At 46.5% G+C, this 26303-nt stretch overlaps 1 protein-coding gene and 1 long non-coding RNA gene across 6 annotated transcripts; one reads left to right on the top strand and one right to left on the bottom strand.

The window, feature by feature from the left end:
* Window positions 1–649: 649 nt before the first annotated feature.
* Window positions 650–24671, bottom strand: Tmem248 (transmembrane protein 248). Of its 5 annotated transcripts, XM_030254810.1 has the most exons (9): window positions 20204–20491; window positions 18480–18580; window positions 15139–15225; window positions 14789–14966; window positions 12375–12660; window positions 7462–7612; window positions 5985–6168; window positions 3924–4067; window positions 749–3137 (listed from the first exon to the last, which is right to left on the bottom strand). In XM_030254810.1, the coding sequence occupies exons 4-9, from the start codon at window positions 14945–14947 to the stop codon at window positions 3117–3119; spliced, it is 945 nt and encodes a 314-aa protein (XP_030110670.1). In that variant the 5' UTR covers window positions 14948–14966; window positions 15139–15225; window positions 18480–18580; window positions 20204–20491; the 3' UTR covers window positions 749–3116. The 5 variants fall into 5 exon arrangements, with proteins under 5 accessions (NP_001074863.1, NP_082130.1, XP_030110670.1 ...); XM_030254811.1 differs by lacking the exons at window positions 18480–18580; window positions 20204–20491 and adding an exon at window positions 15544–15625; NM_001081394.1 differs by lacking the exons at window positions 15139–15225; window positions 18480–18580; window positions 20204–20491 and adding an exon at window positions 24496–24671 and having other exon boundaries at window positions 650–3137.
* Window positions 20549–22697, top strand: Gm6598. The gene is made up of 2 exons (XR_377119.4): window positions 20549–20681; window positions 22387–22697. It is a non-coding gene; the product is annotated as a predicted gene 6598 (long non-coding RNA).
* Window positions 24672–26303: the final 1632 nt, after the last annotated feature.

Genomic DNA, 26303 nt, shown 5'->3' with positions numbered 1-26303 from the left:
AAGGCATATTCTCTTGAGGTGGGCGTGAACAAAGAAGATGGTGCCGAGCACAGAGCACTCAAGTGCAGGGTTCCAACAGAAAGTAGGTGGAAGTGAAGGAGGGACACACAAGACTAACACCCACATGAGCACAACCTGACCTTCAGAGAGCAGAGGGGGCTGCTGTACCCCTCCAAAAAAATTTTATGTGTACAAGTTCAGAGGCTAAAAGAGGGCATAACTCCTGGAGCTGGAGTTATACTTGTGAGCCCAGTGTGGGTGCTAGACACAACTCTAGTCCTATGAAATCGGCTCGTAAGCACTGAGCTGTCTCTAGCCAAAGCCTGCTGTTAATGGTGGCTGAGGGCACACTAAGGATTTATAGAGGTACTTGGCCAGAGTATTTTTAACCTCTGCTGGTTCGTTGTATGTGTATCCTGTGCACTGAGAATAGAATTCAGAACCCTGCTGCTTAGCTGTGCCCTCAGCCACTCACTGGGATATTCTAGGCCAGCCCTAGCTCTTTTTCTAAGGTCTTCTGGTAGAGTTCACGTCAGGCCCATGGTCTCACACAAGGTTTTACACTCTGTACAAAGACCCTGTGTTTGTTGAGGTCACCTCAGTAGGAAACACTGGCCACCCTTCGTCCTCATGGCCGGGGATACTTTAAAAAAAAAAACAAAAACAGCCTGCAAAGCCCTGGAAGTGCTCCCTGCCTACTTTTTGTTTAAAGAACACCAATCCGGCTGGAATTAAAACGGCAAACCAAGTAAATCCAGATGTTTTATTCTGTAAAGCACATATGCACATACTTCAAACACAGAAAATCAATGGGGGAAGGGACGCCATCACAGATCAGCTAGTGACCATCATGCAGCAAGGGACGGGAGATGGATCTGCTGCCCTCGAGTCCCACAGTGCCTGCAGGAGGGTCAAAACACAGGAGGCTGGGTTCCTATGCACTGCCAAGAACACAACAGAAATACCAGGTTCCAAACGATGAGAACTTACACATAGAATCAAAACTGATTCAAGTCATACCATACGGTGAGAGACAAAAGGAAAGAGATCAATATGATCTGAAACAAGCAATTCCCAGGAAGTCACTGACGTGACTACACCCCACATATGAGGGCAAGCCAGTGCTGCTGGGGTCAGAGGTCTCTAGTAGCCCACTCTGACATTCCACTTCTGAGGTATACCAGCAAGGAACAGCTGAGGACTGGGCCCAGATGTGTCTGCAGTCCCCTAAACTTCAGCCCACAACTCCCTTCCCCAGCCATCCTCCATCTGTCTACCTGCTACGGTGAATATCTGAATTTTAAAGTATGTATCTGGCCTCAGGATGGGTCATGTCCCAAGCATTTTGGGGACTTCCTCTCCCTAGGTCTTGTGATGGTCCTCCTTCCCACCCTCTACAGATCCCAGCCACTGCCTGTCATTAACACAAGGATGACTAAGAGGAACACAGCCGACAGACCAGCGAACACCATTCTTCTCGTGTCTCACTCAGTAACAGCTTAATCTGAAGTTTGGTGGTCCGGATGACACACTTATACCAGCCAAGCCAAGGGTCTCAAAGTCTCAGAGAAGACTAGACTAAAGTCACATATTATCCACCTTATCCGCAACTCACCTCTGCTTTAAGAAATACTAGTGTACCACATAACTACAGTGATTATTTTAACAAGCTTCAATTTAGAAGAAAAAACAAAAGTATTGTTTTCCATCTAAGAATGCCTGGGATAAAATTCTCTAGGCCAGTAAGTTTCCGAATATAGTGAGTTAACTTCAATTGAGACAGATCTACAGTTACAGGACAAAAGTGCTGACATACCTAAGTAATTTTTCTCCCTTTGAGAGACAGGGTATCAGTATGTGGCCCAGGCTGGCCCTGAACTTGAGATTCTCCTGCCTCAGCCTCCAAAGGGCTGCTCTTACATGCATTTATCTTCACACCCAACAAGTCTGGAACACTGCTTGAGAGAACACTGTCTGGGGATTGTTAAGGCAAGGCGCTGAGAGAAAAACATTGAAAATACAGAGAGCGGGTGGAAAGGATCATGAATGACTTTTTTAAATGGAATACGAGAGGGCAATGGGACAGAGGGACCAGAAGGTCACACCTGTCCTAAGGAAAATCCTTCCAGTTTTGACTAGCAAGCCATCAGAGAGTGCCTCATGCCTTCTTCCTTCAGATCTCCCCAGTGTCGGTTCCACATTACATACCTATAATGTGCATTCTCCTGGAGATGTGTGATGTATAGAAATGAATGCAAAAAAAAAAAAATTAAAAAGAAAATGTATTTCCTCTAAAAATAAAAAAAAGAGCAAGCCCTGTTTGTGAGCATTAGAGCAACATCTCTTCTGCCGTGTGAAGTTAGTCACCCACACAACCCTGTGCCTTCACTACACAGCTACTTCTCAAGCCAGGAGAACGCCCCTCCCAGGAGCAAACGGGAGCAGAGCACCCCAGTTCCTAGTTGCCAGTGTAGACACGGAACTCTGCTCTTCACTACAGAAATGACTCGGGGACCTGACCTTTTACCTAGGAGAGACAAGCATGTCTGTCCTAACTAGGGCAGTAGTAAATTGTAACTTTTTTTTCTCTTTATAAGAAAAGTTTCCTTGCAAGCACACTGAGACAGAATTACTGCTGTTACTATATGGTATGCCAGCCACCGACATGTAAAAGCCACCAGAGGGAACAGTGGCTTCTGAAACGCAGTGTCCTGACAAAGGTGCAAACAGCTTCCAGCACTCAGCACGCCAGTCTGAAACAAGAACCACAGCAAACCTCGGCCCCACTGGCGCTGGAACACGAGCTGCTCAGCTCAGCTCTGGCAAGATCCCCACACGCCCTGGCTCTCCGTGAAGAAGCCCATGTCCATGCCCTCCTGCCCCTCGACGAGGGGGACGAGTTCAGGTGCATCCAGGGCAAAGCACGTGCATCACAGGACCAATTTCCAGATCAGTGTTTATAAATATGGACAAATCAGTTACAGGCACTTGAAATGTCTTTGGCTGGAATAACCCAACATTGCAAGATCATGTATTCACAGAGTGGCCAGGCCCTGGCCGATTCAGCAGGCAATGATCATGGTTCTTGGTCTCTCAGAAAATGGGGAGCTGTAGGATTAGGCGTCAGCCAGAGCCACCTAGAAGAGAGCAAGCAGACAACTGAGTCAACTAGGGAGCCACTGGGACCGAGAACAATACTGCGAGGTCATGCTGACTATCAGCATCTAGTACCTTTGGGGAGTGAGGGAATTAATAAGACTTTAAGGAAACTACCTCACCTCGGAGAAGAATGAACAAAAGCCTAAGTCTATAACAGTTGCCAACCTGCAAAACCACTTACACTATGCTTGGAAAGCAAACCTTTTATTCATTCATTCATTCATTCGTTCATTCATTCATTCATTCATTCTGGAGACAGGGTCTCACTATATAGCTCTTGCTGGCTTTGAACTAATTGATTCCTTTGCCTCTGCCTCCTGAGAACTAGAATTAAAGGTGTGTGCCACCATCCCTGACCTTGAATTTGGTTTTTTGAGGCAAGAATTCAGGTAGCCTAGGCTGACAAACTCACTATGAAGCTGAGGATGACTTTAAACTCCTGATGCTCCTGCCTTGACCTCCCAAGTGCTGGGATTCCAGGCATGTACCATGTGTGGTTTACCAAGTGCTGCAGGCTGAGCCCACAGCCTCCTGCTTACAAGACAAGCACTGTACTAACCAAGCCACATCCCTAGCCACTAGTTAGTTGGCCCTGATAGGTCCTCTGCTGCATGACTTCTGTGTTGAAGGAAGGACTGGGGGTAAAGAGGCACGAGGGACATGAACTCCATCAGAGATTATTCAGAACAGCTATCATGAAGTTGAGACTTTTTTTTTTGAGAAAGGCCTGTTGGCAGAGGCAGCCACACCCACCCACTACTCACCTTCTCAGGGCAAAATTCAGGATTGCTCTGCCGCAGTTTGCTGGGTCTGCCTTTGATGACTGCATAGCAGAACATCGTTATCACCATCACGAAAAGGAAGTAACTGGTGTGCATGAGATGCAGGTTTATTAATGAGCGGTCGTCCTGAAGAACAAAGGAAGCCAGACATGCACTCCATCACTGATGTTCCAACAGCAGCTCCATGCCTTTGTGGTGCTCAGAACTGCACCCACGGCCTCACACACACTAGACAATCACTGAGCTCCATCTCCAGCACCCCAATAGTAACTCTTAAGTTTGAACAGGCAGTCTCTCTGCGTATCTCCAAAACTACCAAACTAGTTGTCATTATGTAAAGACATGGAACTTGCATGCAAGGGGAGCTGCACGCCACCTGCCAAAGTCCTGCTGTGCTTTGACATGTCCTCTTGATCCCACAAAGCAACTGGTCTGCTGCCCACCTCTGAGACACTCCTCCACTGGACAGCTGGCACATCCCACCAGAGACAGCATCCTTTTCCCTTCTGTTTTTCACTATGTCCCTGGCTGAAAGGGGCACAGGCTAGCCTCATTCCTGAGATCTCATATGTAACCACAGTCAAGGGGGCTTGGAAGAGACCTTGTCTACCTCCCATTATGTTTCTCGACCCAGTGCTCAGGGCCCATTTTAGAGTCTCACTCTTGAGTACAGCTTGACCTAGAACTCACTATGTAGCACAGACTGGCCTGGAACTCATCTTGCTTCAGCTCCCAAGTGCCAGGATCTGAGGAATATATATATATATACACCAGGCCAGACCAGTCTCCTCTTAAGATCTTTACTTTTACGTATATGTGTGTGCTGTGTGTGTGCAGGTGCCTGTGGAAGCCACAAAGGTGCATCAGGTCCTCTAGAGCTGGAGTTACAGGTGCTGGCAACTGCCTGATGTCGGTGAGCTCTGGTCTCCTGCAGAGCAAGTGCTCCCAACTGCTGAGCCGTCTCTCTAGCACCAGACCAGTGAGTGCATGAGTGCTTTCCAACCGCCTGGCAAGGCGGTCAGGCCCTGCTGGAGGAGGCAGGTGAACCCTGGCTGGGCAGGGAAAGCTCTGGAATCTGACCTCTGTCCATGCAGCCTCCCCTTCTGCCCTAGGCTGGCAGCGCCCTGACTGCCAACATCCTTAACTGAACAGAAACTGAAAAAGGGATAGTCCAGGGAAAAATAGAAAGAAACCAGTGCGATACACTCAGGAAGGAAGCAAGAACAAACGTCATGAGTGTGGCAGACTACCCACTGACTGCTGCAGTGACAGCTGCCTCTTTCCTCTGAAGTTAAAGGCTATGTAGGCCCTAGTATCAAGACAAATACTCATTCTAGACCAGGCATGGTGGCACAAGCCTATAATCACAGCACTCAAGAGGCTGAAGCAAGAGGATCCCAATTCCCAGGCCTGCCTGAGCTATAATAGTGAGCTACTGTTTAAGAAGAAGAGAAACAAAGATTTGCCTCTAATGAACTACTCACCCTTTCTGGGCCCTAAAGAGAACTAGCTATTGCTAACATTGACATTAAGCAGATACTCTGCATATAAGGCCTCAAGAGACCCTTACGGGTTACAAACACAAAAACAAACTTTTGTTTTGTTCTGGAAAAAAACAAAAAATTAAGGAACAGGCTTTTCTAAACCACAAAGGTACCAAGATATCCACAGCTCTGCCATCTAGTCTTCCAAACCAAGTAGAAACCTAGAATAGCCAAGGCTGGGACTGGAGAGATGGCCCAGTGGTTAAGAGCACTGACTGCTCTTCCGAAGGTCCTGAGTTCAAATCCCAGCAAACACATGGTGGCTCACAACCATCTGTAATGAGATCTGACGCCCTCTTCTGGTGGGTCTGAAGACAGCTACAGTGCACTTACATATAATAATAAATCTTAAAAAAAAAAAAAAAAAAAAAAAAAAGAATAGCCAAGGCTAAGCTAACCCAAGATGTAACATTCATACACCCACAGTTCCAGGATGTATGTACACACACACATACACACACACAGTCACAGACACGCAAAAGGGACTTATTTCACTTACATCTGGAACAACAACAGTGAGTTTGGGATTTAAAGCATGGTAGACTTTCCCAATGGCACCCTTATAACACCAGAAAGGATTGTAGTCTTGAGCATATTTCGTGTTGGCATCTCTGGCAGTTGTGAAGATCTTGTACCAGAGCGTGGCGTTGCTGTATGTGTCGGGGATACAGTGAGGTGGCTGACTGCAGGGGAGAGGAAGAGACCAGCTCGGTGACCTGAAACATTTATTTGGAGTCCCTCCACACAGCCCCCAGCAACACTGAGCAGAGCCACATGAGGAGAACAATCACCACAGCCCTCTGGGACAGACAGCGCTGTTTGAGAGTTACTTGTTATTACCTGTGCTTTGAGACAGGATCTCAATACATAACAGGCTGGCCGACAAATGCCTACAAGTGCAGGTATGAGCCAGCACATCAAACTTCTATAGTGTTCTTGGTTTGTTTGTTTAAATGCACACATAAGGAGCCAGGCATAGATTGGACACCTATAATCTCAGAACTCCGGAGAATGAGGCAGGATGATGAGCAATTCTAAGCCAACCTCTGTTGTGTAGTGTTTAAGACCAACTTAGGCTACATGAGACTATCTTAAAACAAATCTCCCCAAAACTAAAATAACCGTACTCACGTATCCATCCCCTACAAATATATACAATTTAAAGTAATAAAAATGAGTATTTAAAAAATATAAAATAAAATATAATTTCTGGGTCACAGAGACGAAGAGAAGGACCTTTATCGTTAGGCACCTTTAATTACAGGTCACTCTGGCAGGGGACCTGGCTCTTCCTTTCCAAATACAAGATCCCTTTAGTAGGAATGGTTACTGGAGAATAGCCACAGCATCACTGGCTCACTGAAACACTGGCTTGGGGGCGGGGCTTCTTTTTTTTTGGGGGGGGGTGGGGGGGGGTTTTTTTTGGTGTTGTGTTTTGTTTTGTTTTGTTTTGTTTTGTTTTCCGAGACAGGGTTTCTCTGTATAGCCCTGGCTGTCCTGGAACTCACTCTGTAGACCAGGCTGGCCTGGAACTCAGAAATCTGCCTGCCTCTGCCTCCCAAGCGCTGGGATTAAAGGCGTGCGCCACCACCGCCTGGCCTGGTTTTGTTTTGTTGAGATAGGGTCTCCTATGTACCCTTGACCTCCTGATCCCCCACCTCCACCTCCAGTACTGGGACTACAGGTGTACTTCTCATGTCCCGTTTATTCTGTGTTGAAATGGGACCCAGGACTTCATGAACGCTAAGCAAACACTCTACCGACTGAGCTACAACCCCCAACAGGCACATCTGTTTATGGAGGAGAAGTTAGAACTTCAAATTAAATTAAATAATCCCTGAAACCAGCTCAGATGGCTCAGAAGGTAAAGTCCCTTGCCACCAAGCCCAACACCCTGAGCTCAGCCCCTGGAAACCAGAGAGAGAAATGACTCCTGCCAGTAATCGTCTTGGCCTCCAAATGTGTAGGGCACTTACACAGTGACGGGGAAGACTCCGGGGGCAGCTGTGAGGGTCATGCATGCTGTGAACACCGCCTGCTCACAGTGGCCATGGAGGGCACAGTCATCGGCGTTCCAGGCAGCAGGCAGGGTGAAGGTGATGTTGATCTCCTCGTGGGCTTCCCTGCCTGCAGAAGAATTGGCAGTTTATTGGTGGACACAGGCAGAAATGTATAGACTGTTTGCTGACAATCAAAGAAGTCTGAAGCCAAACCCAACAGGCACCAACTGGCCTGCACACCTACCTGCTCTATGGGATTTCTGATCTGTCCTGATCTGTGAGGCCCACCAGACTAGCACAGCCACCAAGTGTCCACAGAAGGCTCCTACTTTTCAGTTGGGGCTAGGAAGCCCTGCCAGAGCCAGAAAGGAACAGAGTTGGGCAACCTGAGTGGAGTCATTTTCTGTACCAGCGACACTTCCCTCAGAATCAACCGTTAGCCCACGGATGTGTCTCAAGCATCTCTCTGCACACACACAGGGAGACGCAGTCCACCAGACTCAGGGCAGGGACAATAGAGTGCATCTTGCGTGTTTGCTTCTTGAAATGCACAGGAGTGATTTGCACCGAATGTCCACTCTTTTTTTTTTTTTTCCCGGTTTTTCGAGACAGGGTTTCTCTGTATAGCCCTGGCTGTCCTGGAACTCACTTTGTAGACCAGGCTGGCCTCGAACTCAGAAATCCTCCTGCCTCTACCTCCCGAGTGCTGGGATTAAAGGCGTGCACCACCACTGCCCGGCCCGAATGTCCACTCTTAACAGTCAGAGGCAACAGGCAGGACCCTACCAGCATCTCCAAGACTTGACTACCCAAAGGCTTTTGGGAACCAAAGGTTATCGCTCCAAGGTCCAGCCAGCCCTTCGAATGAACAAAGGCTTTGCGGCTTTTCCCAGCTTCCTCTCATGTCCTCCTACACCACTGAACTACTGTGCCCAGGCTTAGCACATACAAGCAGGCACAGCCATAATCCATGCTTTTTACCTTTTGTATTATTTACTGTAGTAGTTTGGATGAGAATGGTCCCCACAGGATCAAATGTTTGGTTACTAGTCCCAAGTTGGTGCAAGGGTTTGATGCATGAAGGATTATGATGTGTGGCCTTGTTGGAGGAGGTACGTCCTGGAGGTGGGCATGCACGCCTTTAATCTCAGCCCTTGGGAAGCAGAGGCAGATGGATCTTGGGAGTTCTGAACTTGAGGCCAGCCTGGTCTACAGAACAAGATCCAGGACAGCTAAGGCTACACAGAGAAGCACTGGGGGAGGGGGAGCAGCCTCTGCCATTCCCAGTGAGCTCAACCCTCCTGTTGTGGGTTAAGATGTGAGCTCTCAGCTAGCTGCTGCTCCAGCCACCTGCAGCCATGCCTTTGCCAAACCATCAGCTATCATAAACTCAAGCCTCTAGGACCATTAGCCCCATTAAACTTTGAGTTGCTTTGCTCATGGTGCTTTAACACAGCAATATAAATGTAACAGATACATTTAACAAGACCCTAATTAGCATTTTAAGTACCTGGTAAGTGTTAATTCATGATGAATTTTCAGGATAACCCACCCCCACACATACGGTATGGACTGGCTATGAAGGTATATCCCTGTATTAATTGTTAGTTGCTGTGCCAGCACCAGGCTGGCAGGATATGTAAATGTTTGTCATTTCCTCACCTGCCCCCAAAGAAAGGCAAGCTGCTGTGGGGAGAAAAAAATCTCCCACTTATGTTAGTAGCTTCTTTGTATCAGAAAGAAGCATGGCATTTGAGAAATAAAGAACTGGCAGTTGAAGCTGGGGCGGAAGAAAAGAAGACAGGAGAGAGGCAGAGAGGGATGGAGGCAGGACAGGCTCAGGGCAGAGATAGAGCAGAGAGAAAGCCACAGGGAAAGACATGATGGCAAAGAAGTTGGGTTGAGTTAGAGGGACTGCCCCAGCAAACAGGCCAGCAGCCTTAAACTATACAGATGTCTCCCTGTGTTTATTATTAAATCATAAGCAGGGACCCCTGAAAGCCTTGCAATAATGAGCTGTCTTAATAAGGGTTCCACTACTGTGATAAAACACTCTGACCAAAAGCAACGGGGGAGGAAAGGGTTGGTTTGTTTATATCTCTCAAGTCATATACATTGCTCAGGGAAGTCAGGGCAAGACCTCAGCCAGGGCAGGAACCTGGAGACAGGAGCTGACGCAGAAGTCATGGAGGGGTGCTGCTTACTTGCTTGCTCTCCATGGCTCATTTATAATACCCAGGCTCTCCAGTCCAGGCATAACACCACCCACAATAAGCTGGTATCCTCCCACATCAATCATCAAACACACACACACACACACACACACACACACACTTACTTTACCCACAGGCCAATCTATATTGGGAGTATATTCTCAACTCTTGCCAGATGACTCCAGCTTGTATAAAGCTGACATAAAACTAGGCAGTATATGGACTTTGGTTGGTGTTTGACTTATCCTTTTTTAGTACTGGGCCCTAAACCCAGGGCATTACACATGCTCGGCAAGCCCTTGCCCAATGAGTTACCCCCAGCCTGATTCCTGTTATTTTCACCTCTTCTGTAATCCCCAAATTTCAAGGCTGAAGGCCTTAGGTCTGAGGCTTTTTCTAGTTCTTCCTAGAAGTTAGCACACCACTAAACAAACTGTGGACATTTAAAACTGTGCAGACCTGGGACTGGAGAGATGGCTCAGTAGTTAAGAGGACCCTAGAATCAATTTAAAGCACCACACAGCAGCTCACAGCTGTAACTCCAGGCCCAAGGAGATTCTGTGCTCCCTGGCCTCCATGGCACCAGGCTTATAAATGGTACATTAGCCATACATACAAGCAGGCAATACACAATACATAGAACATAATTAATTAATTTTAAATTAAAAAAAAAAGTTCAGGCCTGAGAGAACACTTTTTCACATGCACGAGGCCCTGGTTCATAGTCCAGCATCACAAACAACAGTAAATAATAGCCAGCACGATAGCTCAGCAGGGCAGGGGAAATGAGCCTGATGATGAAGTTTGGCACAAGGAACTGAGGTATACATATTTTACCTGGCCTTCAGGTCCTCCCAGCATCCCTCATCCCTACCTGTCATTCCCTACCTTCCCTATATAATCTATTCTGGTCTCTCTCCTCTTCTCTCTCTTGCAGTGTATATAAGCTTTCTCTCCCTTTTTCTTCTTCCCCTCACCTCCCATGGTGACCCCTCAGGCCTCAGTCCTTGTGGCCATTGAACTCACCCGAGAGCCGTTTCCCAATAAACCTGCCTTTAATATGATCTAATCCAGCTTGAGTTGGCTCAGTTCACCAGTGGAGAAATAACCTATCAGGTGACCTAAGACTAATCCTAGGATCCTACCTACATTTACAAACATATCTCTGGACAGGTATACCGCTTGTGCAGCCACACACAAACCCCAGCACAGTACACCCATTCATAGACATGTTTGTAAATACACTGTGTCTTGAACAACATGATAGACTGCTGACTCCCACACAGTCAAAAAACTGAGTGTAAGTCTTGACTCCCCAGACTTAAAATTAACAACCAATTTAATTTAGCTTGATGTTGATTGGAAGCCTTACTAACAACTTCAACAGTCAATTAACACACATATCTATCCCTGTATCATAAACAGGGAAAAAGACACAGCAGCAAAATCCCTCCTTCCTGCTGTGTGCCACTGACATTAGACAGGTGAACTGCTCACAGAGACTCAGCATGTTTTCAGTGGACACTTCCTATGTGACCCCACTGCAACCAAAAAGAGACTACAAGACTATTACAGTAAGACAGTGTGGGATGTTAGGCTTCTAAGATGTCTTCATTATTTCTATTTGTAACATGTGCTGGCCTCAAATTCAATGCTGATAACCCTGAACTTATGACCCTCCTGCTTCTACCTCATGACCACCATCAATTCTTCTTTTTGAATTCTCTGGTTTTTGTTTTGTGTTTTGTTTGAGACAAGGTCTTAATATGTAGCCCTAGCTGTCCTAGAACTTGCTATGTAGACTACCAGATGGCCTCAAACTTGCACAGATCCCCCTGCCCCTGTCTGTGGAGTGCTGGGATTAAAGGCATGCGCCACCAGCCCTTTTTGTTTTTGTTTTTGAGGCAGGGCCTGAAACTCACGATCCTACAGTTTTACTCTCCCACACGCTGGGATTATCACTGTGTCCCACTGCCAAGCTGGCCTCAGTGCCTCAATGACCTAAGGCAGCATTCTTACACTTTTTATGCTAACTTCTCTCGGGTCCAAATAGAGAGCTGGAGAGATGGCTCAGCAGGTAAGAGCAGAGGCTCTCGCGCAGAGGACCAGGGTTCAGCTCTTAGCACTCACATGGCAGGCAGCCCACAATCATCTGTAACTACAGATCCAGAGGCTCTAACTCCCTCTTCTGATGTTGGCAGGCACCAGGAACACACAGTGCACATCCACCCATGCAAAACATTCATATACAAGCAAAAGAAAGCATTTAATAATGAAAAAAGTTCAAGTATAAATGGACCTGAGCAAGTGAAACCTATGTTGGTCAAAGGTCAAATAAACTGAGACCAGAAACAGACCCTGCACTAACAAGTTCTCTCTCCTCCCACTTGGCGTCTCCCAGTGCTACAGAGGAAGCCAGGGCCTCACACACACAAGCCCAGTGCTCTAACAATGAGCTGTGTCTCTGACCCCATCAGTCCTGATTCTGAAAGCTTTTATGAAGAGAGTGTGTGTGATACCTGAAGACCGACTGAGTGAAGATGCACAGGAACCAGTCCTTCTTGGCTTCATGAAGTCCAAGTCTCAAGAGGAGACACAGCAGAAACACAGAACAGAACATGGAACCTAGCTCAGCTGCTGCCTCAGAACTCTGAAAGGAAAGTAGCTGGCACACACCTGACAATCCAATCTGATGCCCGAGGATGGTGGAGTACAGGTGTGTAACATTTCGAGAGTACCCTCCAAAGGGCTTGAGAGGGTCCAAGGTCAAGGTAATGGCCACTGAAATATTGATGGGGCCTGACTCCTCCAGGGACTGGGGCGGCTGGGTAGACGATCTGGCCTGCCCGACGGTCATGGTGCTCTCTGGTGTGGTGGTATCGTTGGAGAGATGCTTCAGTGTCTCGTTTTCTGATACACACAAGTCCAAATCATTAAACCGGAGCAGAAAAGTATTCCAATCCTTCAGCAAAATAAAACAGAGAAGATATGAAGTCCCAGCATCTCCAAGGCAGAAAGAGCCCTGACCCTGGACTCTGCTACACAGCACAAGACGAGAAGAATGAGATGAGGTTGACTGTCTCAAGTCACAATGCATCACCACTCAGCACCTGTAGCATCTGATACAATTATGCTAGCCCTGGTAATCTGCACACACTGCAGTGCCTGAGAATTCAGCATATTGTAATTAAGAGAAAAATCAACTTGGCTCAAGATCAAACTCAAAAGGAATCTTGAGGGGCTGGAGAGAGAGCTTGGTAGAGAGAGTGCTACTCCAGAGATTGCCAGCACCCATATGGCAGCTAACACTAACTGTAACTCTAGTTCCAAGGGACCTGACACCCTCTGCCACTTCCCACACACAGTGCACAGACATAAATGGGAGCAAAACATCCATACACATAAAAGTAAATAAAAGCAAAACAAAAAGGCCGTGAGGGCTGTCCGATGACTCGGTGGTTAAGAACACTTGCTACTATTACAGGGAAAGCAAGGTTGGAGCATCTGTAACTCCAGTGTCAGAGCATCCGAGATCCTTTTTGTGCTCCTCGGGCACATGGTGCACATACTTACATGCAGGCCAACACTCATACATAGACAGTAAAAATTTTAAAAAAGCCGGGCAGTGGTGTCGCACACCTTTAATCCCTGCACTTGGGAGGCAGAGGCAGGTGGATTTCTGAGTTCGAGGCCAGCCTGGTCTACAGAGTGAGTTCCAGGACAGCCAGGGCTACACAGAGAAACCCTGTCTCCAAAAACCAAAAAAAAAAAAAAAAAAAAAAAAAAAAAAATCAGTCGGTCAGAGGCGGTACACACACAGGGGATCAAGGCCTGTCTGGTTTACAGAGTGAATTCAGCACAGCCAGGGCTACACAGAGAAACCCTGCATTGAAGAAAAAAGGGGGCAAAGGATCTTGAACAAAAGTGGTGACACATTAAAATCACTATTTTCATTTATTTTATAGCTTGTTTTTGCTTTGTTTTAAGATTTATATATTTATCTTAATATATGGGTATATGTCTACATGTATGGCTGTGTGCCACATGCATGCCTTAAAGCTCACAACTGTCTGTAACTCCAGTTACAGGGAATCCAACACCTTCTGGCCTCTGAGGACACTGCATGCATGAGTACACAGACACATATGCAGGCAAAACATGCATATATATTTAAATAAATAAATACATAAATAAAAATGGTGGTGCAAACATTTAATCCCAGCACTTAGAAGCCAGAAGTCAGCTGATCTGTTGAATATCAGAACAATCAGGGATGCATAGGGAGACTATGTAAGTAAGTAAGTAACAAACCAGTCAGAAGTATAATAAAGAGAAAGAACTGCACTGGAAATAAAAATGTCCTTTCCTTCTCTCTAGGATCTAAGACTCTTACTCAGTATTTTAGGTTAGCACGTAAGGCCGCGGGTTCGTCACTGTACCACGACACTCACTCGTGTCATTTACCCACTGCTCTCACTCACTGTTCCCCTTCTCCACGCCCACTGAACATGCTCTCTTCAGACTCTTTTGGAACATACTCTTACTACATGGCCCAGGATAGCCTTGAACTCACACTCCTTCTGCCGCTGTCTCCCCAGTTCTGGGATCACAGGAGTGCACCACCATACGCAGTGTTTGTTTGATTTATAAATACACCCTCCCAGATGCATGTTTCTCTACTGAAATAGTCTGCATAAAATTGATAGTATTACTTAAAACAACTAGGCATTCCCTAGCCAGTCACAGGAAAAAAGAGGAAACTACATACATATGTATCTTTTTCTGACATATCTATCTGTGTGCCCTTGAATAACAGAGCCAAGAGGATATGGAGTTCAAGGGCAGCTTGGGCTTCAGGAGACCTTGTCTCAGAAAGAACAGTCCAGATGTGGTGATACACAACGCATAATCCCAGCATTCAGGAGGCTGAGACAGGAAGATCACGTCAGGTTCCAGGTCAGCCAATAGCCTGCAGTACAGAGTGAGACCTCACATATAAAAAGAGCTGCCCCCCCCCACACACACACACACACACACACACTCCTCTACAAGGTCCATCAGACACAAGCAGACACCAGGAATATACTGACCTCAGCCATTTCTGGGGACTTAATCTCCTTGATCTTGAAGAAGTAGCCCAGGGTGAGGAAGGCGATGGCCATGGCGCTGACACTGATCATAAAAACCACCAAGGGCGGCCGGCTGCTGATGTACAGCTTCAGGTTCTCCAGGGGGTTGATACTGAACATGCTTCCCACCAGCGGCAACCTGCAACACATGCAGCGAGGGATTGGCCGGCGGCCTGGCTGCACTAAGCTGCAGCGCTCAGTCCAGTCTCATACAGGAGGACTGTGGACCAAAGGCCGGATCTGAGAGAGAAAATGTCCACGCAGTGAGCTCATTTGGAAGACTAGAAAGAGCCAGGAATGGAGGTGCCCACCTGTGACTTCAGGAAGGAAAAGATCAGGAGTCGAAGGTCATCCCCAGCCACAGGCAAAGCCAGCCTAAACTATGTAAGACAGTCTTTCTAAGAAAATACAAAATTATTTTTAAAAAAGGAAAAGAAAGTGGAGGGAGGGGTGGAGCTGTTAGCTCACTTGGTAAGTGCTTGCCCAGCACACACAAAGCCCTGGGTCCCATAACCAGCACTGTGTAAGACAGGCAGGGAGGCACACATCTGTAAGGCCAGCACGTGAAAGACAGACAGACAGACAGACAGACAAAAAGATCATGCATTCAAGTTTCTCCTTGGCCACATACTGATCAGGCTGGGCTACAGGAGCCTGTCACACACAGTACATTATTATTATTAGTTCATGCTCATAGGAGACTTTTATCTACTGACCTGCCAATCAAGGGCCCTCCCACTGCTGTTGATGCTAACCAAGCTGTCTGGCCTCTCTTGGATGTCTATGTAGACAATCATACTGTTTGAGAAAAAGTGCATTAGCAGTACTTCTTGGGATCCCTGTATCTTTTTCCTTTTTCCTACTTCAATGAAACATCAATAGCAATAGCTGTAATAAAATTCTTGCCTCACAAAAATGCTTTGCAATGCTTCACCATTAAATCTGGGACTCAACACAGGCTTCTGGTGGGAAGCTGTGCTGGCTCATTTTATGTCAACTTGACACAAGCTACGTTCTTTTAGAAGAGGGAGACTCAAATGAAGAAAAAAAAACTGTCCCCATTAAATTGGCCAGTGAGCAAACTTGTGGTGCATTTTCCTGCTTAATGATTGATGTGGGAGGGCCCTGGGCAGTGCCACCCCTGGGTTGGTGGTCCTAGGTGCTGTAAGAAAGCAAACTATGAGGAACAAGCCAGTAAGCAGCACCCCTCCAGGGCCTCTACATTAGCTGCTGCCTCCAGTTTCCAGCCCTGTTTGAGCTCCTTCAATGATCTGGAAGTGGAAGCCAAATAAACCTTTCTTGCTTTTGTGAATAGTGTTTCATCACCGCGTCGGAAACCCTAACTACAACAGAAGACCTCTCGAGAGGGAGGAAGTACTTAACTCTTTCTTAGAAGTTTACAAAAGATTTTCACTAGAATGTTATTTCTTTTTTTATGGGGGAAAGAAAGGATTGGGACAGAGTCTCCTGTATTCCAAGCTGGCCTTGAACCCTGAGCTTCCCACCTCTGTCTCTGTATTGGGATTAGAGACATATGCTACCACACCTGGCTGTTTTCTCTTGGTTCTTGGGTTCAAGGTCTCTCTGGTTTGCTATGTATCTATTGAATTCAGCCAAATACTACATTTCAATGAATACTTTATCTGCAATATCTAAACAATTTTTGTCTTTTACTCTGTTAACATAAATAATCTGATTAATCTTTTCCATACTGACTGCATGGTTTGGGTAACTTTGGTATGACTGAGAACTGAAGAGTTTTGGTTTGGTGTATGGGGGCGAGAGCACAGACTATCCCCCAGCTCCTGATCGAGACCTTTAAAGCTACTGTGATGATATATCTGCTCCTTTACTCCCAGCTTTTCTATGTATTCATAAATAAGACAAGCTTATCTTTCTTTCCTTTTTTTTTTTTTTTTTTAATTCTTGAAACTAGATTTCCCTGTGTAGCCAAGATGGCCTGAAACTTCCTATGTATATCAAGCTGGCTCTAGATTCACAAAAATCCACCAGCCTCTGCCTCCCAAGTACTTGGATTTAAGGCCTGTGAGACCAGGAATAAAATGCACTTCTACTTCTTAGAAATTTGATTAACTTTGGCCAGAAAACTATTTGAGTCTGCCAAGTATTTGTTTTCTATTTTGAGGAGTCTATCTTAGCTACTTTAACGATTTTAAACTGTATGTCTATTTTTTACTTCTGGTGAGTCAAATTTGAGAAAACAGGTATTTTAAGAAATTATCCCTTTTACATTGGCTTTTAAACGTCATGGCAGAGAATTACTTTAAGATTTATTTTTATGTACGTGTATGTCACATGTGTGCAGGTGTCTGTGGAGGATAGAAAAGGGCATCAAATCCCCTAAAGGTGGAGTTATAGGTGGTTGTCAGCCTGCTCGCATGGACACTGGGACCTGAAGGCAAATCCTGTGAAAGCAGCATGCACTCTGAACCTCTGAGGCATCGCTCCAGCCCTTTATTTGTAGTTTTGTTGTTTTGTAACTCAGGTGGGACTAGAACTGGCTATGTAGCCAAGGAGGACTTTGGGCTTCAGATCCTCCTGCCACCACCTCCACAGGCTGGCATTTCAGGAATGTACCACCACACCCAACCTATATAGTGCTGGGGACTGAACCCAGGGCAGCTCAAGAGCTGCGCCTCTGAAACTTTCCAGTGGTCTGGTCTTTCCAAACTGCAAATCACTCAAGAGTAGGGAAATACTCTTACCTGTCTCTGGCTCAAAATATCTAATAGCAAAGGGATGATGAGAACCAGGTACGGATGGGGAGTTATAGCTATAGTTATAGTTACAGTTATAGTTATAGTTATAGCTATAGCTATAGTTATAGTTAGGCAGGAGACAGTATGTAGTTTAGGCCTTGAACTGACTCTCCTGCCTACACCTCCCAAGCGCTGGGATCATATGGTGCTACAAGGGTGCAACTCCCTGCCAGGCACAAAAGCATTTTGAACAAAACTATCAAGACTCTAAATAGTTACCAAAACTCTACCTTTTCTACCATTCACACTCATTTTCAAATAGGAAATTAGAGGCTATATCAGCCAAGAGATGCAAGGTTTTCTGAACCAGGCATGATGGTATACACTTTAGTCCCAGCACTTACAAGAAAGGCAAAGGTAGGCCAATCTCTGTGAGTCTGAGGCCAGTTTGGTCTACAAAGAGTTTCAGGTCAGCTAGGGCTACATAGTAAGACTTGCCTTTAAGTTAAAAAAAAAAAAAAAAAGAAAAAAGAAAGAAAGAAAGAAAGAAGTTTCTGTAAGCCTTGCCAAGAAAGAAAGAAAGAAAGAAAGAAAGAAAGAAAGAAAGAGAGAAAGAAAGAAAGAAAGAGAGAAAGAGAGAGAGAGAGAGAGAGAGAGAGAGAGAGAGAGAAAGAAAGAAAGAAAGAAAGAAAGAAAGAAAGAAAGAAAGAAAAAAAAAGTTTCTGTAAGCCTTGCCGGGCATAGTGGCGCACGCCTTTAATCCCAGCAACTTGGGAGGCAGAGGCAGGTGAATTTCTGAGTTCGAGGCCAGCCTGGTCTACAAAGTGAGTTCCAGAACAGTCAGAGCTATACAGAGAAACCTTGTCTTGGGAAAAAAAAAAGTAAGCCTTACTTTTAAATAAAAATGCAAGCTGGATGGTAGTGGTACACACCTCCCAAAACTCAGGAGGCAGAGGCCGATCTCTGTGATTTCAAGCTCAGCCTGGCCTAGAGCAAGTTCCAGGATAGCCAGGGCTACACAGAGAAACCCTGTCTGGAAAAACAAACAAATAAGCAAGCAAGCATTGCATTCCGTTGGGAGTGAGAAGCAGGTGCTGTGGCTGGCCACTTCCCCCAAAGTTCATTCCAACCAGGTAGTGAGAAATGAAGGCTGGGAAATGGCGTCTGAGAAGTCCAAGGACTGAGGGGAGGGACACCAGATAGAGAGTCAAACTCTGACTCCTCAAGCACAGAAGAAAGACGAATGCAGGTCACCAGTTGCTACCTAGACTACTTCACTGCCACCAGAACCAAGCCAAACTGCAGACAACTTAGGTAAAAGGCAGCTCCAACAATCCTCAAGTTCTAAGAACACAGTCACTTGAAAGGACATGGGTCAGCTTTGTGACACTCCACAGTGTCACAAAGCACACAAAGCACACCTGTGCTTTTCTGCGACTCCATTTCTAAAATCCTAACCACGGCTAAAAAAAAAAAAAGGCTCAACTACTGAGTTGCTTGACTTAGGAATATTTAAAATAGTGAAATATAAAAACAAGGGCTAGTGAAATGGCTCAGTGGGTAAGAGAACACTGACTGCTCTTCCAAAGGTCCTGAGTTCAAATCCCTGCAACCACATGGTAGCTCACAACCACTCATAATGAGACCTGACACCCTCTTGTAGTGCATCTGAAGTCAGCTACAGTGTACTCATGTATAATAATAAATCTGTTAAAATAAATAAAAATTAAAAAGGGTTGTTGAGATCACTCAGGGGTAAAGGTGTTTGACTTGCAACCCTAGTGGCCTATAAATATGCTCCCTGGGACCCATAAGCAGATGGAGGAAAGAGCTGACTTCAAATACGTGTCCTTTGACCTCCATATGCATACCATGGTATGCACATACACATATACAAACTAAATACCATGACCAAAAATTCAGAGAAAAGAAAATTAAAGATGTCAGTAACAATATAAGAAACTCGCCAGGGCTATACAGAGAAACCCTGTCTCGAAAAACCAAAAAAAAAAAAAAACCAACCAATATAAGAAACTCTTTCAGGGCTGGAGAGATGGCTCAGGGGTTAAGAGCACTGACTGCTCTTCCAGAGGTCCTGAGTTCAATTCCTAGCAGCCACATGGTGGCCCACAACCATCTGTAAGGGGATCCGATGCCCTCTTCTGGGGTGTCTGAAGACAGCAACAGGACAGTGTACTAAGACACATAAAATAAATAAATTTAAAACAAACAAACAACACTCTCTTTCACAAGAGTTAATTGTGGATTGTGGCAGAACCAGATTATACGAGGCTAAGGAGAAAATAACTACTTAACATATGCCATGTAGTGGACACCCTAACAACTGCTTAGCACACCCTGGTAGGTATTTTAATCTCTCCGACACTGTTAGGTGGGTATCAGTCTCCGTGTCAGCATACAGCTTAGGTAATGTACAATGATACAAGCAGACATGTAAGTGGCAGAGGACTCTCATTTAACTCACTGTGCTATCACACAACACCAGGCCCAGCAAGAGGGCTTCCCACCAATCAATTCCACATGCCTCGAACACACCAACTACATCATCGGAGACACCGTCTTCAATAAACACTTTAGCTGTCTAACTAAAGTTCTGTGGGGATAGAAAGAAGGCTCAGTTAATCTTCCAGGGCACCTGGGTTGGGCTGGTGGCAGCTCCAGTGGCAGCTCACAAGGATCTGGGATCACAGGCGTGTGCCACTAGGTCTGGCCCATAATTAGAATTCTACAGACTTCCCATACTGACAAAAACCATCCTGTAGGTCCACCACCCTTGCACTGTGCTCTGTATCCCCGACCACTCCACCCCACCCCCAAATCAGGCCCAGTTTTCTCTAATGCTCGTGTGTAAAGAGGAGAGCACTAGATGAGAGAGGGAAGAAGGGTCAAAAGGAAACACGAAGCTTTAAAACCATGGGCTCCTGAGAATGTTCAGACAAGGCAACGACAGAAGCCTGGGAAAATACGAGTTCCAGAACTGTGACATGGCTTCAGGTTATTTCCATTATGTTAAACTCACAGCTCTGGATTCTCTGCATCAGAACTAAAGCTGTGTGTCTTACAGTATGTGGAAATCCTCCCGTGATTTGTTGTATTATACAACTATGGGACAGGTAAGAAATCACCCCCCTGTCCCAGTATTGACTAGCCTTGCCACCAGGCTACCACTACTCTGTGAACAGGGCCTGGTACCACACAGCTAACAACACCCCAATATGAGGCTGAGGCAGGAGGATCACAACTTCAAGCTACACAGAGAGTTGGAGGCCAGCCTGAACTACACAGTGGACCTGTCTTTAAAAAAAAAAAAAAATTATGTTTTAGCCGGGCTTAACCGGCATGGCAGTGCACACCTGCCAACGGCAGCACTAGGGAGTCTAAGAGAATCAAGGTCAGCCTCGACTGAGTCGTGGGTTTGGACTATCTAAGGCTGCAGGAGACCCCAGACTCCAGGATTCAGATTAAAACCAAAACAATACCGTTATTACACTGTGAAACCTTGGCAGTGTGGCCCACGCCTATATCTCTGAACTACGGAGTCTGAATCGGGAAGATCGGTGTTGAAGGTGGGTCTTGTCTACATAGGGAAATCCTAGCCAGTTAAGGCTGCATTAAACCCTCTTTTGGATACATTTTTGACAACCCAAAGTCAAGTCACAAATCTAAAACTGAACACACACACACACTCACACTCACTCTCTCACTCTCACTCTCTCTCTCTCTCTCTCTCTCTCTCTCTCTCTGTCACACACACACACACACACACACACACACACACACACACACACACACAGAGAAGTTGGAAAGATGGCTACGGGGTTAAGAATACCTGCTATTCCTGAGGACCAGAGTTAAGTTCTCAGCAACCCCATCATCAGGCAGCTACCAATGGAGTGTAACTCTGGGTCTAAGGACACAACGCCCTCTTCTGGAGTCGGTGGGTATTTGCGCTCACGTGCGCAGACAAGATAATACAAACACATCATGTAAATAATTTTCCAAAACAATCATTTTTTTTTCTAAAACTTGCAAAGGATGCTAGTAGGTCCACGCAGCCTTATTCAGCCGACCTATACAAGCCTTGACTGAGGGAGCAGGACTCCGCAGGCCTCGGGAGGATGGAACAGGACCGGGTCAGCTAATAGAGGAGTGAACGGAGCTGGGGTGGCTGGGAGAGCCTGCGCACCGATCCGCCCAGCACGCCGTGGGCCCCGGGTTCAGGGTCCCCGGTCCCGGCCCATGCGCCCGCGATTACGACCCCGTCTCCTACTCACCGCCCCGCAGACTGGCGGCTCGAGCCCGCGGACGCCCGCGGCCTGGCCCTGTTCACTCGCGGCGGCGCGCGGCGGGCCCCGGGCTGCCCCGCACCATCCTCTCCGCCGCTCCGGAGACAGCGAGCGGCTCCTCGGGGCCGAAGCGACGACCCGAAGCCAGGCCAGAGCGCGCCAACGGGACGCCGGCTCCGCGCGCTGCGAACGCCGGGCTTTCCGGGTGAAGGCAGAAAACCACGTCACCACTAACGCCGCCGTGACCTCTGACCCCGCCCGCGCGCGACGGCGGCGCGGAAGGGACAGAATTGCTCCGGGGCGAGCGGCGGGTGGGGTCGGGGTTAGGAGGAGAAGCAGACTGTCTTCGTTTTGCAAATGGGAAAAGCATACACGGAGCTGCCTGAAATTTATCACTCGCATTCGCGAACTGCCGTGAGCTTGCTCGGTTCCGTCCCGAAGTGCTTCTGCAGGTCTTGGTGTGTATGGCGTGAGATAGTAAAGAGGACACGATTTTCGTTTATTTTTGTTGGAATTTTTTGTTTTGACACAGGGGTCTCGTGGATGGCAAGAGCTGGCTTCCTGTTCTCTCTGGAGCCCAATGAGGAGCCAACTACCTTAGTCATGGTGTTTGAGCACACTAATACCACCCTCCTCTCTGTAGACGGGACTCTAGGATCCACTGGATGGGAATCTGTCGCGTTTCTGGACAACAGGACAATTCATTTCAAGCCATGTCTCAGTCCCCAAGGACCTAGCTGACCTTAGAAGCAGCAAAATATTATCCTTTTTAAATTCCTCTAACCACATTAATACTGACCTTTGTACATGATTATTGAAAACCCAGGAGATCAGTTACACTTATCCATTTGTCTGGTCTTGACTTTTTTTGTTGTTCTTTAAAGACACGGTTGCTGGGCAGTGGGAAGGTTGTCCTTTGATCCCAGCATTCAAGAGTCAGAGGCAGATAGATCTTTGCATTTGAGGCCAGCCTGGTCTGCAGAATGAGTTCCAGGAAGCTGGGGCTAAACAAAGCCTGTCTTGAAAAAAAAAAAAAAAACCAAACCAACCAACAAACAAAAGAGATAAGGTCTTTCAATCCATCCCTGGCTGACTTAAAACTCACTATGTGACCCAAGCTGGTCTCAAACTCAAAGATCCATAAGTGCTGGGATTAAAGGTGTGCCATGAGACATGAGAACATTTGTGAGAATTTTCTCCTTAGGTAAAGACTATGCGATGTTTATCCCCTTTTCCTAAGGTCTCGGTGACAAACCAAAGTTCCCCCTGGAATGCCAGTAAATGTATCTGGCTTACTTACAGAGCATAGGCAAGAGGTTACTGCCAGCAGGGTGAGTGACCTCAAAGCAACTACACTGGAAAGTCCTCACCCAGAATGGATGATGGCTTCCCATAGAATGTGTAAGTGGAACTCTGATGCTTGTCTCCTCCAGAACCTCAAAGCCAAATAGTTCCAGGGAAATCGTATAGAAGACATCTGCATGTGTATGTCTGTGTGTGCACAGCATGTGTGTGCTCTCATTCCAGACAATGAGCTACCACTGCTATGCTTTTGGTTTTGAATAAGTGCAAGGAGCAGGTAGAAAGGCAGAAATACACAGTAAAACGTGATCAAATCGATGTCTATGACATCAAGCAGAACTCAGATAAGGAAGGCCTTAAACCTAGGAGGCTGGAGAAGCTGCTGAGAGGTTTTTTTAGACAGAGTGTCTTCTGTACTCTTTACAAGGGCTGACTGACAACAGTTCTTGTTATTTTTATTTAGTGCTTATAATCTAGCAAATATTGAAGTGGACTGAATGAAAATGGACCCCATCGGCCCATATGCTTGAATGCTTGGTCCCTAGTTAGAGGAACTGTTTGGGAAGGATTTAGGAGGTGTGGCCTTGTTGAAGGAGCTGTGTCACTGGGAGTGATTTTGAGGTTTCAAAAGTCCCTGCCAGGCCCACTATCTTCTCGTCTCTCCCTACTTGCTGCCTATAGATCAAGAGGTAAATCTCTCAGCTACTGCCTCAGCACCCTGCCTGTCTGCTTCCCTCCATGGTGATCATGAACTGACCCTCTGAAACTGTAAGCAAGCCCCCAATTAAAGACCTTCTTTTATAAGAGATTTCCTGGTCCTGGTGTCTCTCCACAGCAACAGAACAGTAACTAAGATAAATATAGACCACAGAAAAATGGCTTAAAAGAGAGAGGAAAAAAAAATCAGAATGGGATGACATCATCTTGTTCATTTTTGGTAGCCTGTTTATGTCACTGTCACTAACTCCCAGGTTGCAAGGAAATCTGGAGACGGGGTAAATAACAAGCTTGGAATAAAAGGAGTCTTAAGAGGGAGGCAGAATATTCTATCTCAAAGAAAAACAGGCTTAGAGACGGTGGAGCCAAAGGAGCAGACGTCAGGACCCAGCCAAGCCAAGCATGGTGGCTCGTGGGAGAATCCCTGGGGATTCAGAGTAAGTCCAATGCTGAGCTGTTATTAGAGGCAACTGCATACAAAGACACTGTGTGGTCATCAAACCCTGACGGAAATCGACTTATGAGAAAATGGGATGTTTAATTGATTATTATCAGGGAAAACAAAGATGAGGAAGTACAGGAAGAAAAAAAAAATCGCATGGGAACAGAAAAGCCATCTTACCTACAAGGTCGTCTGTTGTAAAGATCACTTCTGGCTGTCCTTAGAGGGTCAGAGTGCCCTTAGACATGAGTCTCCTTCGCAGAAGAGGCTATATAACATATAAACAGAAAAGCCTTAAGGCATAGCATGGTGCATCTTCCTTGAGCTGGAAAGCCTGCTGTACAGGCTACTTCCTTCTGTCCTGTGCCAGGAGTCAGGGTGCTCTGAAGATACAGAACGTGTCTCTTCCTCAGACAAGGCTGTTGGCAAAACCTAAGGGAGGGAGGGACTTCTTGCACGTGATAGCCAACCCCAGTCCAATTCCCACTTAGTGGGGGGGTTCTTCACACTCTTGAACTCAAATGCTCTGTCTGCTGCACCCTGGTAACCTCTCTGGGTGGTGTCCTGGGTTAGGTCCTTTTCATGAACAGGCAGGTTGGTACAGTCACCCAATCAGAGCTGGCTGAAAGCTGTGGGAGGTGACCATGGACACCTGTGGAACTATGGATCCAGACCTTGCATTCACTTCAGGCCGGAAGCACGTTTCACCCTTATCCAATCTCCAGCATAACCCAAGCGCGACCATGCACTTATTTTTTTTTTTTTTAACAGTCCGGTCATCCCCGTCCCAGTCTGCCCTCTGATAGTTCTTCCTCCCCCATCTCCAAAAGAATGTCCCCACCCCGAGCCCCACCCCATCATGCATTTTTTACCTTCATCTGTGTGTACAATTTCCTTGGATACCCTGATACTTTTTGCTTTGCATGCCTTTAATCCCAGCACTCTAGGGACCAAGGCAGGCAGAGATCTCTGTGAGTTCAAGGCTAGCCTGGTCTCACTATGGAGTGAGCTTCAGGACAGCCACAGCCTCAAAAACACAAAACAAAACCAACCAGCCAAAAAGCAAGATGGTGTATGGAATACTGGCCTTCAGCGAGCTAACTACCTTTGATAGGGATAAAATAAAACCCTCACAATTCCAATATACATTTTTTTACTTTAAACCTGGTCAGCATATACAGACTTTCCAAGTTTTATAAACAGAATTTGCTATTATGGTAAGCGACTGGGACTGTTTTAAGAGAGTGAGCTTAATCAATCTCTGGAAAAGGGCCCTAAGACAAAGAAATCATACCTCCATACCTCTCTTTAGCATGGCTTAAGGTAAGCCTGACTTCTGCGGGGTGGCCCCTTGGCCAGGTAATTGACCAGGCCCATCTGGAATGTTAGGTCCACCCAGGCTGGAGATTATGTTCTCTAGACCAGAAGTTTTGTCTTAACAAGCCTCACCTACTATTGTAATGTTGTTTCCTCCTCGGAAGAGCTAACCTGTTATGACTGTCCTCAGAGCCAAGCAACTTGCTGTGTTTAAGAACTCAGCTGTGCCCCGCCCTTGGGAAATAGCACTCCAGATGGGCTTGTAAATTTACACCCCACCCTAACACACACAAACACTCACACACATACACTCACACCAGGGAAGAACAGAGGGTGTAGCATTCAGCTCAGCTGACACTTGACCTTAACCAGGAACGATGAGGGAATGAACAGAGGATAGGCACAAGTACAGAAAAGCTGGAGTCAGGAGGCACACACGAATGCGCTCGCATGCACACATGCAGGAATCCACACACATGCACACACTGGGGAAGAACAGAGCGGGCAGCATTCAATGTAGCTGGGGCTTGGCTAGGAACAAACAGGCAAGGAAGAAAAGCTAAGGCACATGCATGTACAAAAAAAGCTGGAGTCAGGTGAGCTGTGGGCACTCTGATGGAGTGGTCTCAACTACAGCAACGACTCAGAACCTCAGCACCTTCATCGTGGAC

Source organism: Mus musculus, chromosome 5 (assembly GCF_000001635.26).
Source record: "Mus musculus strain C57BL/6J chromosome 5, GRCm38.p6 C57BL/6J".
Taxonomy (NCBI): Eukaryota; Metazoa; Chordata; class Mammalia; order Rodentia; family Muridae; genus Mus; species Mus musculus.
This window is presented reverse-complemented; position numbering and strand designations above follow the sequence as displayed.